General features: G+C 42.8%; 1 protein-coding gene across 7 annotated transcripts in view; it reads right to left on the bottom strand.

The window, feature by feature from the left end:
* The window catches only part of LOC148474428 (L-amino-acid oxidase-like), a 43,578-nt gene continuing 30,414 nt past the window's right edge, over positions 1 to 13,164 (bottom strand). For all 7 annotated transcript variants that reach the window (XM_088458668.1, XM_088458671.1, XM_088458669.1 and 4 more), the window contains 2 exons: positions 6,880 to 7,019; positions 1 to 2,443 (listed from right to left, as the gene is read on the bottom strand). In XM_088458668.1, the coding sequence (XP_088314794.1) occupies positions 1,660 to 2,443; positions 6,880 to 7,019 (924 nt within the window). In that variant the 3' untranslated portion in view covers positions 1 to 1,659. The remainder of the gene's footprint in view (positions 2,444 to 6,879; positions 7,020 to 13,164) is intronic.

The raw sequence follows: 13,164 nt of genomic DNA, 5'->3' as shown, positions 1-13,164 counted from the left end.
TGTCCACCTATCAAAGCATCACTCCCTTCAATGTCCACCTCTCACAGCCCATCCCTCCTCTGGAGCGGAGATTGTAGTGTAAGCCAGGTGAGACCCATGACGTTCCACCCCACAAGTTACTCAGTGCCTGACTGTAATTAACCTTGACACAGTTTAGCTGTGGTAGTACAACAAGAGGTTACCTAATTATAGATGGAGATAGTTCACATGAACAAATCTAGTGTCGCGGATGGGAAAAGTATAAGGGTGGCATCCAATGAGTGTGTGTACAAACAAATCAACGTATCATTTTCTTTTTTATGGCTACACGCTGCAGACAGTGTATAAAAACTCCTGTCATACTACAATAAATGCATTGTAGGCAGCATGTCTGTCAGTCACCACGCCTTTTAAGCTTTCGATTGCAAGAGTAAATAATTTTGACACGTGTTACCCATGGCTGGAATTCCAGAAATTCTACTTTAAATATGTTAAGGGGCATATTCATTATGTTAATTATCGGGGGCCGGGCGATAATTAACATTTTTACATTCATCATTGCTCCAGCGCGAAGACAGCTGAAAAGAAAATCAGTTGTGTCTTCAAATGTTTCCACTGCTACTAGTGCTCACACAGGCGCATAAAACCCTGGAAGGAGTCAGACAGGGGAGGAGGAATCCGAGAGGATCCCTTTTCGCAAGCCCGGGACTCCTTCCCATAGACGGTGAATGTACACCAGGGAGACGCATGAATGTACACTAGGGAAGGGCATTGTAGCAGCATTCGCATAAACTCGCAGCTGAAACTGCAGCAAAAGACACAAGGAAGGCCACAACTGTGTCAAACTCAGAACCAGCCATATGAAGAGGGATCCCATCCACCTAGATCGACCACGTCTCCTCATCAGACCACGCCCCAATTAGGGCTGCTTCCATAAATTTCCTGGGCTGGTTTTCCATCCCAATCCGCCCCTGATGCAGGCTAAATTATGGCTGCTTTTGCTTTGCATGTAGCCCACAAATGTTGGACAGCTTTATTCTAACACTGCAATTTAGATGTCAGTTTGGACACACCCCTCCCAAATCTAAATCTCTCTGCACATTTTATATTTGCCTCACCTACAATGCAGCATAGTTTTACCAAGATCCAGTTACTATAGCTTACTCTAGTGCCAAAGCTGAATCAGGCCCTACTGTATGTGCGATTTGTTCAATAAAATGTTGAATAACATTTCATTCCCCATCTATTGTAATCTAGTAAGTGAAGATTGCATAATGTTTCATTCCCCATCTATTGTACTCTATTAAATGATTCACTTTGACTTAGTTGTGTTCATTTAGGGGTTGGTCGTAGGCAATGAAAGAGAAGGAGTGTCATAAGGAAAGTTTGATCACATTTGTTGTTAGATAATGTAGACCTTGTCTTCGAAGTGACAGCTAAGGATGCTTCCAACAAGATTGGTTTTCTGTGCAGTTAGGCTGAGGAAGATTACCCCCCCCCCCTGCACCCCGCATCCCTCAATGCTTCAATGCGACTTTGGATCATCTCTCATACTGCTTCTAATGCAGCCTAATTCAAACAGGTAGAAGATTCCACCAAAGGCTGCATTAATGCATTATAACCTCCAGTTTATTTATAAAGAATATCAGAGAAAACGCGCGCATGTATACAATCTATACATTATTTATGGAGAAACATGTTGGCATCTCTGTGGATGTCTCTTGCCGCTTTCAGACCACTTTTTATGCCAGTGTCTATCCATCCATGAGGGTACGATGTGTGTTCTCCAGCAAAATATATTCTACCTTCAGGTTGGGATAATGGTTGGTACATGTTACCCATCTGGTAAGGAGTAAAAAAGGCAAATGCTCCCATAGAATGTGGATCTAGGCTCCACTTCTTCACCACTGATTTTGGGCAGAGCTTTCTGAGGTCCTCCTTTGGTCTCCTGTGGATGGCAGCCAAGTCTTCCAGAACTACATCCACACATTCTTCATTACTGAGTGCTGCAAAGAGCATCGAATCATCTGCCAGAGTGTAGGATGCGAGGATGACACCTACTCCATTGGTGAAGTTATGACTTGGGTAGTAGATGTTACGAGATGGACGATCAGTACAACTTTTCCCACCCACTATGCCATCCTTCTCCCAGAACCTCTCATTGCATTTTAGGTGAATCTTTGTTGCACTTGTATAGTGAACATAACTCAGTGCATTGTTCTTGTCATTGCTCAGTGGAGGACTGAACTGAATGAGCCTGGTGGCTTTTGCAGTGGAGGTGATGATGACATAGTCCGCTGCTATGCTGGCGAGCTCTGAGTATTCATCTTTGCGGTACTGGACAATCACAGATTTCTGCCTCCTTGTGACTTTTACTACAGTGGAATTGATCCTGATTGCCATTCCAAGACGGCGGGCAAAGGCCAAAGGCAACTGGTCAAAGCCGCCAGTGATCTCATCCAACCTAGTGAAACACAATGAAATTGTAAACAAAATGGTTATACAAAGTAATCCTCATCTCTAGAAATAGGTGTCACTTATTTTTCTATGCAGTCAAGTGAGCAATGTAATTTGTGTTTATCGAGTACATGTGGGCAGGCAGACAGGTCAGTCATAAACAGACTATGGCCCGTATTCAATTTGAGGCGAAAAGTCCGTATCCGCAATACTTTTTCGCCGATGACGTCATTTTCGTCTGTTTTGACTTTCCTCCGTATTCAAAATTGAAAGACTTTCCGCCTAGGCGGAAAGTCAATGCAATGTAATAGGCGGAAAAGATTCGCCTATGAATAGCAGGCGGAAAAAAGTGCAGAATTGGGGTTTTGGGGTGCAACGTTGTGGGAACCCCCGTGCAGCCTTCAGACAGTCCCCCAAAGGTAAACTGTCAAAAATGTAGAAAAATAACACTTAAGAACACCCCAAAAAAAGTCTTTGAATTGGGGGCGTAAAAAAAAATGTTGGGGGACAAAGTTAAAAACTAGCTAACTTGACTCTGGGGGGGTCCCCAAGTATGCCCCAAGTGTTTTTTTGATTGCAGGTGGATTTTTCATGATTTTTTTTCAACTTACTTTAGCAACTTTTAAATATGCTGGCCCCCATTTTCAAGTACCCCAAATTTGCTGGGATAAGTTATTTTATGCAAAAAAATTTCCTGAATACTATTCTGCACCACTATTTAGCAGCTATTGAGGCCATTTAAAAACACCAAATACCTTCAGCAAGCCAAATCGGGGGTAACCATAGGTAACCCCCATGTCAGAGCATCTTTTGGGGGGTGTCAGGCTGATTTCGCCAAATCTGAAAGTACTTTCCGCTTGTTTAAGTTTCGCCGGGTCCCGTTTTTGCGTACTTTCAAATTGAATTGGGAGGCGGAAAAGTATCGCAGGTCCGCTCAAATTGAATACGGCTCTATGCTGGTTACCTTTGGCATAATAAAAATTAAGCTGCTAACTATGAACTAATGTACCTGTTTGCCCATACACAGTAATACAAGTGCAGTACAACATCAGCTTTGGTCTCGCTGTACGTTTCTATTTGCCTAAGTACACCCAAATTATCAGGGGAACACATACTTTTACTGCCACAGTGGAGGAGTTGGACAGAGTGCTGGTGATCCTTGTAAAGAATAGTGGGCCTGATTCAGAGATGGACGTTGTTAGGATCACTGCTGTGTCTTTGGTCGCAGAAAAAGGATGCTAGCATATGCTTAATGCAGCAGGAGGTGTCTGATGACAAAAGACACCTCCTGCCAGTATCACAGATCCGAATGCTGCAGACTCAGCGGATCATCATTGTGACCATCAGTCGTGATGGCCGCAGTCATCGCCCATCTGAGTAGGTTTAAGCTTACTCAGAATGGGCTAAGGAAATGGTAAGCCGGGCCCAAACAATGTGCCCCATTTTGTAAAACGGCCCCCATCGCTGCCCCCTAAACGAACATGCTGCGGCTTTGAGGGCACTGCGTGGGATCTCCCAGTACCCGTTCTACACATGCAAAACAGGTCCTGTGTACATCGGGTTTGTATACATCTCTGAATCATGCCCGATGTGTGTGCTCAGCATTGGTGAATTTTTTTAGGAATAGTGTAGAACAAAATGTTGACAGTCAAAATGTGGGCACAATGTCGACATTGTCATAATGTTGACATTTTGAATGTCAACAGTCCATTTTAGGGTTAAGCTGTGGTTAGTGTTAGGCTGCAGTGAAGGGCAGGGTTAGGGCTACAATAACCTTAAAATGTTATGTCGACATGCTGACTGTCGATATTCTGCAAATGTCAACATTTTATGGCCTGATTCAGCCAGCGTACACAATTGCAACTACGTACGCAGATCAGCCTATTGTTCAGCACTGAAAATGCGCTGCAATTATGCTGCGATTACGCACGCACACAGGAATCCATTACAGAGTGAGTGACAGGCTGTGAGCGTTTGGGGGTGGTGACAGGGGAGAGGTTGGAGAAATGCTGGAGTGTGTCCGTTTGAACGCTGTTGCATGAGCGTGCACAAAATTAGCCACTGATTACATACGCAGCTGGAGTACTCACTGTGTGCGACGAGACTTACAGTTTCTGCGATGGGTCAGACCTGCTGTAATTGTACGTGACGGGCCGATGTGCTTTAATGTTACCGTTGTATACGCAGGACTGCGAGGTATTACGGATGTGAGAAAGCAGTAGTGTGCGTCTCTATGCTGGCTGAGCTTTGGCAGGCATTAGCATATTTTCGCAGCTGCATTGCATGCAATTACACAGCTGCGATCACAATTGCGATCCGTGCTGAATCAGGCCCATTGTCAGCATTGTGAATGTCGACATAATGTCCGTGTTGATACTCTTAATGATGACACAGGGGGCGATTCAATTGTTTTGAGCGCCCCCTGCTGTGCATCTATACGAATTAGCTCCCGATTCAATTGTTGCACTGAACGGACGCCTAAAGCAGCGGGTGGACACATTTCTTCTTACAGCCTCCTAGGGTGCAAGAAGTCCGTTGTTTGGGCTCCCTAGCCACTTCTTTAGATGGTTTTAGCCGCTTTGTGCAGCTAAACCTGGTGTTTTTAGGCGTGGAGATTGAGAAACAATTGAATTGCTCTGCTGGGCGCCTATTTATATAGATGCCCAGCAACAGGGGGTGCTCAAAACAATTGAATCACCCCTATAATGTACATGTCAATATTCTGAATGTTGTCAACATTTTGTCCTACACCCCACAAATGAATGTAACAAAAAGACAGCCCTCTTGGTTAATTTGAGAAATATATGAGGGTAAATTAAGTAGTATGTGGCCCATTTATCAATGAGTTTTATCATACGCAACCAGTTTTAAAACTCATTGCATATGATAAATGGTGCTCCAGCCAATCAGCTCCCAACTGTAATTTTTTAAACAGTTGACAGTTAGGAGCTGATTGGCTGGAGCACCATTTATCATATGCAATGAGTTTTAAAACTGGTTGCGTATGATAAAACTCATTGATAAATGGGCCCCTAAGTTAGGAGTAAAAATGATATTCTTTATAAAAAAAAAGGTGGTTGTAAAGCAATAGGTGGTTTGTTTACATTTTTGGAAAGTGCTCTTACTTATACAGTATGTTTCCAATTATTTGCCCACTTCTAATTTGTGAAGGACTATCCAAAGAGAGGAGAACAGGCTATGATGTGCGCTGGGCGGCCATTCACGTGAACTGGTGCAAAACCAAGGTGACTAGCGCACAGAACACACCTTATATCTGGTGAATAATGTATAAAATTAAGACCCACATTCTGAGATGGCTAATGCAGAATGCGCACCACATACTCTTGTGGCTGATGCAAAAGACAGATTACCTTTTCTTTATAGTTAGTAGTATAAAATACAATACAGTACAACTCAATTCTAATTCTCTGATAGCTAGTGTACTGTGATGATCATCATTTGGGATGACGGCATTTATCCAGGCCTGACTCTGTGATGACAAACAAAAAATAGCTTCCACCATATATAGGAGAAAGTAATGTACGGGAAGATGTATCAAACCTTAGACAGAGATAAAGTACTAACCAATCAACTTCTAGCTGTCATTTTACAGGCTGTGGGGTCTATGTACTAAGCCTTGGAGAGTGAGAAAGTGGATGCAGATAAAGTACCAACCAATCGGCCCCTACTACATCTCCCCCCCTTGTCCTCTGTGGAGATGTATCAAAACGTTTGAGAGATAAAATGGAGAAGTTGCCCATAGCAACCAAATGTCTTCTAGCTATCATTTATGTAGCAGAGTCTATACATTTTCAAAAACTGGTTGCTATCTCAAAGTTTTAATACATCTCCCCAATATAAGTGACTAACTCCCCAAAACCTGGCCAGGGTCCAGCTGGACCACCTCACGTTGGTTTCATCCCATTCTGTGCAGAGGTGTCCAAATGCATAGCCAGACAGACAGACAAACAGAGCAATGGATTTTATATATTAGATTGGTAGCAGGATGTAGGAAGCTCCCTGTACAGAAGATTCGGATTATTGAACAAGCACACTGTGCAAGCAACTCAGTGCTATATATCCATTAGAGTGCAGGGGGCTGTCTGTTGGCCGTTATTATAGCTCCTAACACTTTGCCCTTTCCACATTCTCTCTCTGGTAATGGATTTATAGTATGCTTATTTCTGGTGATTTGGGGCGGTATTGTGAAACTGGTTTAAAAACTGGCAACTGGCAAGTAAGTTGTCACAATTTCTGCAATATATTGATCCTCTGTAAAATACACAGAGACTTGAAATTGTAGACATGATTGTCAAAGAAATACCTACAATGTAGGTACAGACTTTGTATTTCCTCCACAGTCTTCGGGGTCTAACAATAGACGGCCTGATGTAAGTGTAATATAAGTGAGAAGAGAACATATAAGTCTCCTGTTTCCTTTACCTGCTGTTGTTGTTGTTAAATATATTCATAGACATAACTGATTCTATGGAAGAGATGTAGTATCGCCCATTAGAAGTCAAGTAGTTTCCGAGCATTTGAATAGCTCCTGCACTTAGACTTCCTTCATCCACCAGGAGAGACTGTTTTGAAAGAACATAAAAACGCAGTGATGGTCATTAAACAGCTACACGACAAGCAGTCCATTACATAAATCAGCATGTTATAGGTTACCATACACACAGTCCATTACATAAATCAGCATGTTACATTTATAGGTTACCATACACACAGTCCATTACATAAATCAGCATGTTACATTTATAGGTTACTATACACACAGTCCATTACATGGATCAGCATGTTACATTTATAGGTTACCATACACACAGTCCATTTCATAAATCAGCATGTTACATTTATAGGTTACCATACACACAGTCCATTACATAAATCAGCATGTTACATTTATAGGTTACTATACACACAGTCCATTACATGGATCAGCATGTTACCGTTATAGGTTACCATACACACAGTCCATTACATAAATCAGCATGTTACATTTATAGGTTACCATACACACACTCCATTACATGGATCAGCATGTTACATTTATAGGTTACCATACACACAGTCCATTACATGGATCAGCATGTTACATTTATAGGTTACCATACACACAGTCCATTACATAAATCAGCATGTTACATTTATAGGTTACCATACACACAGTCCATTACATAAATCAGCATGTTACATTTATAGGTTACCATACACACAGTCTGTCCATTACATGGATCAGCATGTTACATTTATAGGTTACCATACACACAGTCCATTACATGGATCAGCATGTTACATTTATAGCTTACCATACACACAGTCCATTACATAAATCAGCATGTTACATTTATAGGTTACCATACACACAGTCCATTACATGGATCAGCATGTTAAATTTATAGGTTACCATACACACAGTCCATTACATGGATCAGCATGTTACATTTATAGGTTACCATACACACAGTCCATTACATGCATCAGCATGTTACCATTTATAGGTTACCATACACACAGTCCATTACATGGATCAACATGTTACATTTACAGGTTACCATACACACAGTCCATTACATGGATCAGCATGTTACATTTATAGGTTACCATACACACAGTCCATTACATGGATCAGCATGTTACATTTATAGTTTACCATACACACAGTCCATTACATGGATCAGCATGTTACATTTATAGGTTACCATACACACAGTCCATTACATAAATCAGCATGTTACCATTTATAGGTTACCATACACACAGTCCATTACATAAATCAGCATGTTACATTTATAGGTTACCATATACACAGTCCATTACAAAAATCAGCATGTTACATTTATAGCTTACCATACACACAGTCCATTACATAAATCAGCATGTTACATTTATAGGTTACCATACACACAGTCCATTACATGGATCAGCATGTTAAATTTATAGGTTACCATACACACAGTCCATTACATGGATCAGCATGTTACATTTATAGGTTACCATACACACAGTCCATTACATGCATCAGCATGTTACCATTTATAGGTTACCATACACACAGTCCATTACATGGATCAACATGTTACATTTACAGGTTACCATACACACAGTCCATTACATGGATCAGCATGTTACATTTATAGGTTACCATACACACAGTCCATTACATGGATCAGCATGTTACATTTATAGTTTACCATACACACAGTCCATTACATGGATCAGCATGTTACATTTATAGGTTACCATACACACAGTCCATTACATAAATCAGCATGTTACCATTTATAGGTTACCATACACACAGTCCATTACATAAATCAGCATGTTACATTTATAGGTTACCATATACACAGTCCATTACAAAAATCAGCATGTTACATTTATAGGTTACCATACACACAGTCCATTACATGGATCAGCATGTTACATTTATACACTTGTTTTACTTTCATAGGTTACCATACACACAGATGTATGCCCCTTTCTGTATGCCTTAATAAATTAGTGAATTGGGGATATTTTCTAGTCACATGCGGCAGATGTACCAAGCTCTGGAAAGTGATAAATTAGAAAATGATAAATATCAACCAAGCTCCTGTCATTTTTCAAACACAGGGCCTGATTCAGCAAGGATCGCTATTCTGCTAGAACGCACGCCCCGCAGTTGCTAATATTAGTGGTGATATGCAAATGTTTGCAATCACATTGCGATCACAGCTTACCATAAGGACGCTCACTTCCCCTTACACACATCCGTATATTTGGGCAACATAGCGAAACAATCAGTAACATCGAGTAACATAGGACCCATATGCACAGCTAAGGCAGGTCAGACCTCACTCAGGAATTGCTAACTTCAGGTCACGCTATGAGGCCTCATGCCGCGTATGGTATTGTAGTGGATAAGTTATGCATGCCCCTGCAACGCCATCCCAATCCAGTGGCACGCCTGCGTTCGCCCGACCACCCCCCCATCACAACCCACAAACTGCACTTCCTGTGAATAACTGTGCTCGGGGTCTGCGTGGCCTCTGCAAATGCATTTCCCATCGCAATTGCTAGTTTGCACGCGCGCACTGAAATGCATACACAAGCACAATGCGAATTAATCTACCAATTGTGTGCGTCTATGCAACTTCGATCCTTGCTGAATCAGGCCCGCAGTCTGTAACATGGCAGTTAGGAGCTGAGTGGCTAGTAGTTTATCACTTTCCAAGTTATCACTTTCCAGAGCTTAGTACATCTCCCCCATTATCTGGAGCAACAAAAAACATCTTAAACACATACTGTATATTATCATATTAGGCCCCTTCCTCTCATTAATTGTAATAGTAATATTTTTAGTCAGGGCCGGCTCTAGGGGTGTTCGTCCAGTGTGGTCGCACAGGGGCGCCACCCGTAGAGGGCGCACCCCTCCCCAACATCCCGATTTCAGCGGGACAGTATTGTCCCGCTGTTCCACCCACGGGCCGAAGTGGCCCACGGGTGGTCAATTCGGGAATCTGGGGAACCCCACCACCTCAGCTGTGCGGCGGTGCTGGACCACCCGGAGTGTGAATGGATTTTGCGCGTATGCACGCGGGAACCATTCACTGACGGGAGAGGGCTGGGGGAAGCCCAGCCAGTGACGAAGTGCCGGGCTTTACCCCCAGCCTGACGTTATTTGGAGGCGTGCCATGTGGGCACGCCTTCAAATAACGTCACGTAGGGGGCGTGGTCCATGGTAATTAGGCCATGTCCCCAAATTCGGTCGGTCGCGGGGATGTAAGGGCGCCTTCTCAGGGGCCGGCACAGGGTGCTCCGGCCCCTGGAGCTGGCCCTGTTTTTAGTTTTCCTCTTAAAATGAAGCTTATTCCTATAATTTTTATTGTAGTTTATCTCATGAAAGGGGACTGAGCGTTCCTTCATTCTCATGGGGAACTCTGTATCAGCAATCTGCAATCGAGATATTTGACTTTGAACATCCACGAGATTTACTGTGGCCCAACATCACTCATTTACCAGTGCACCTCTATGGCGTGCAAGAGAAAACTGGAGATGTTGTCGTCCGTGAGTTTCTGGCATTACAACTGTTCCTACAGCGTTCCTACGTCAGCTCACAGGCAACACAGTGGGGTATATTTACTAAAGTGAGAGGCCCCCATTTACCAGCGAAGCATAAACGAGTGCTAAAGGGGTTATGTCCTCATTTCTGCATTTAACAAACAGCAGTAATCTAAGATTACCACTGTTTATCACAGCATCGCTAAGCGACACATGGGGTCACGCAAGCTGGCCGCTGCAGATGAGAGAAAGAGGCAAGGAAATCTCCATCAGCCGACAGAGATCCTGGCCCCTTACCTCCCCCCAACGACGGCGACACACTTCCGTTTCGGAAACTGAGGCCGTCGCTGCCCCCTCCCAACCCCAAACGGCAGCAGCCTGTCAATCAATGACAATCTGCTGACCAGACACACAAATATAGTGGTATTATATGTTCGCGCCAAGCTGGCTGCTTAGGTAAGATCTCCTAAGGGGGAGGTATCTAACTCCTCCAGTAATAAAACTTGCAAAAAAATATCAGGTATCCCACCGTAGCGCCTGCTCAAAAAATAGTCAACTGATACTTAGTTTATATGTATCACGGATATCTTTGGACTTCTTGTCTACAAATAGTGGTGAGGTATAACCAATGTATATCGTAACATGTGAAAAAAGGAAAGAAGAAATCTAGTGCAGATGGTCTAACAATGAATTCATTAAAATTCAAATGGACCCTTTTCCAAAATTACTGATACCATGTGCATAAAAATGCTTGTATGGAAGATACTTAATGTATAAAGCACATTTATTCAGAGCACAAGTTAATATCCACATAAGCACATACAGTACAATACACTAAAGGAGCTTCTAGATGGATAATGAGCATCCTTTAAAACATCAATACACCATAGTCACAGGTGAAGCTGGCCTCCTACCAGAATCAGGTAAGCAGATGCATATAATAACTGGGAAGATGTAAAAAACCCGGGTTCAGCCTCAGCTATTCGTCCTCATCTATCCCACACTGGTTCTGGGTGGATCCTGTGGCCCCTCTTTGCTGCCAACGCGTTTCTACCATTAAGGTCTCAAGGCAATGAGGGTCTAGTGATATGGGGCACCTTAAATACCCTTATCAATCAAAATCTAGATTGCTGGGAGGAGCCATCTTCATTACAATGTATATTTGTACAGTTCAAAACATAAATTCATATATAACAATACATACAATCATTAAAATCCTCTACTCTTATATGTTTAAAATCAATAAATTGTCCATATTAAACACACACCCAAATCATTTTCTTTTTACAGCGCGGAAATCGGCATCCGTGTCACTTCCGGTCCTACCCATAAACAAATCCACGTGTGTCTTTTAGCGCATATCCTTCCGGTGGTTCATGTAAGATATAGGGTGCTTGGGATAAATAGTTCCTTCCCCAAGTATTGAATACCCACATAGGTAACGTCCAGGCACTATATCCTGCTGACGGACATAAAGTCCCGTTGCTCCAGGTCCAATAACCGGAAGTCCGCGTCACACAACCCGAGGATTCTGGGACTTGTAGTCAAAAAGTCCCGCCGATCCCGGAACACCACGTCACACAATGCAGGGATACATGGGGCTTGTAGTAGGAATGTGGGTATTCGATACTTGGGGAAGGAACTATTTATCCCAAGAACAGGATCCGTACTACACATGTGCAGTACAGGTCAGGCGTCTGCGCAGATTCCTGACCATTGGGAATCTGCGTTCAGCAGTGCACTAGCTGAATCGGGCCCTCTGTATTCTCCTAAGATTACATGATTACCTTCAATGGGGAATTTCATATTCATCAGTGCCATTCTACAGAAAAGTGGGAGTTCTACAGAAAAGTGGGAGTTCCCCAACATTCTGTTACGTTCCCCCATGAAATAAATGTAATTATTGTCTCCAGGGGTGAAATGTATAAAACCTGCAAAAGAGAATAAGTGGAGAAAACTACCATAGTAACCAATCAGCTTCTAGCTATCATTTTATGGTAAATATGAGAGAAAATTGTGGAGATTTTGAGAAAAGAGAATTTATTTATTTATAAAGTATTATACTAGGAAGAAATATACTGAGAGTCACCTAATTTTCCAATATGTCCTGGATACATGATACACAATGGTAACCAAGTTGCAGACAGAAGGGATGATGTATTTACATTGACAGACACAGTATGTATAGAGCCCAATGGCAGAGTTTTGAGGCAGGTGGGAAATGTGACTTCACATAGTGCGGGATGTACTAAGCATCGCATCCGCAATGCAATGCTTACCATCCATTATCGGTTACATACCAGAGTTAATATCGCCGGTATGTACCTAGAAAATCGCAAAGGACAGCTCTTCCGGTAAGAGCTACTCTTTGCTATAGAGGGACTTCCGGAAGTCCCCCTGGCGTCCTTCTGCACAAGCGCGTGCCGCGTGGGAAGCTGGGAGGGATCTGATTGGATCCCTCTCAGGGGGCATCCTGAAGAGAAGCCCATAGGCTTTTACTGTACTGGATAATGCCATGTAACGATGGCGTTACCCACCTAGACTAATCATCAGAATGCATCACATTCCGGTGTTTAGTACATATGAGAGAGGCCACATTTCTGCCCTTAGTACATCCCACCTATAGGGTGTTGGGGAGCCCTGTAAGTGACAATAGAGCAGTCAGATTCCGTATTGAAT

The sequence above is a fragment of the Taudactylus pleione genome, unplaced genomic scaffold (assembly GCF_031769625.1).
Source record: "Taudactylus pleione unplaced genomic scaffold, aTauple2 ptg000845l, whole genome shotgun sequence".
NCBI classification, from domain to species: domain Eukaryota; kingdom Metazoa; phylum Chordata; class Amphibia; order Anura; family Myobatrachidae; genus Taudactylus; species Taudactylus pleione.
This window is presented reverse-complemented; position numbering and strand designations above follow the sequence as displayed.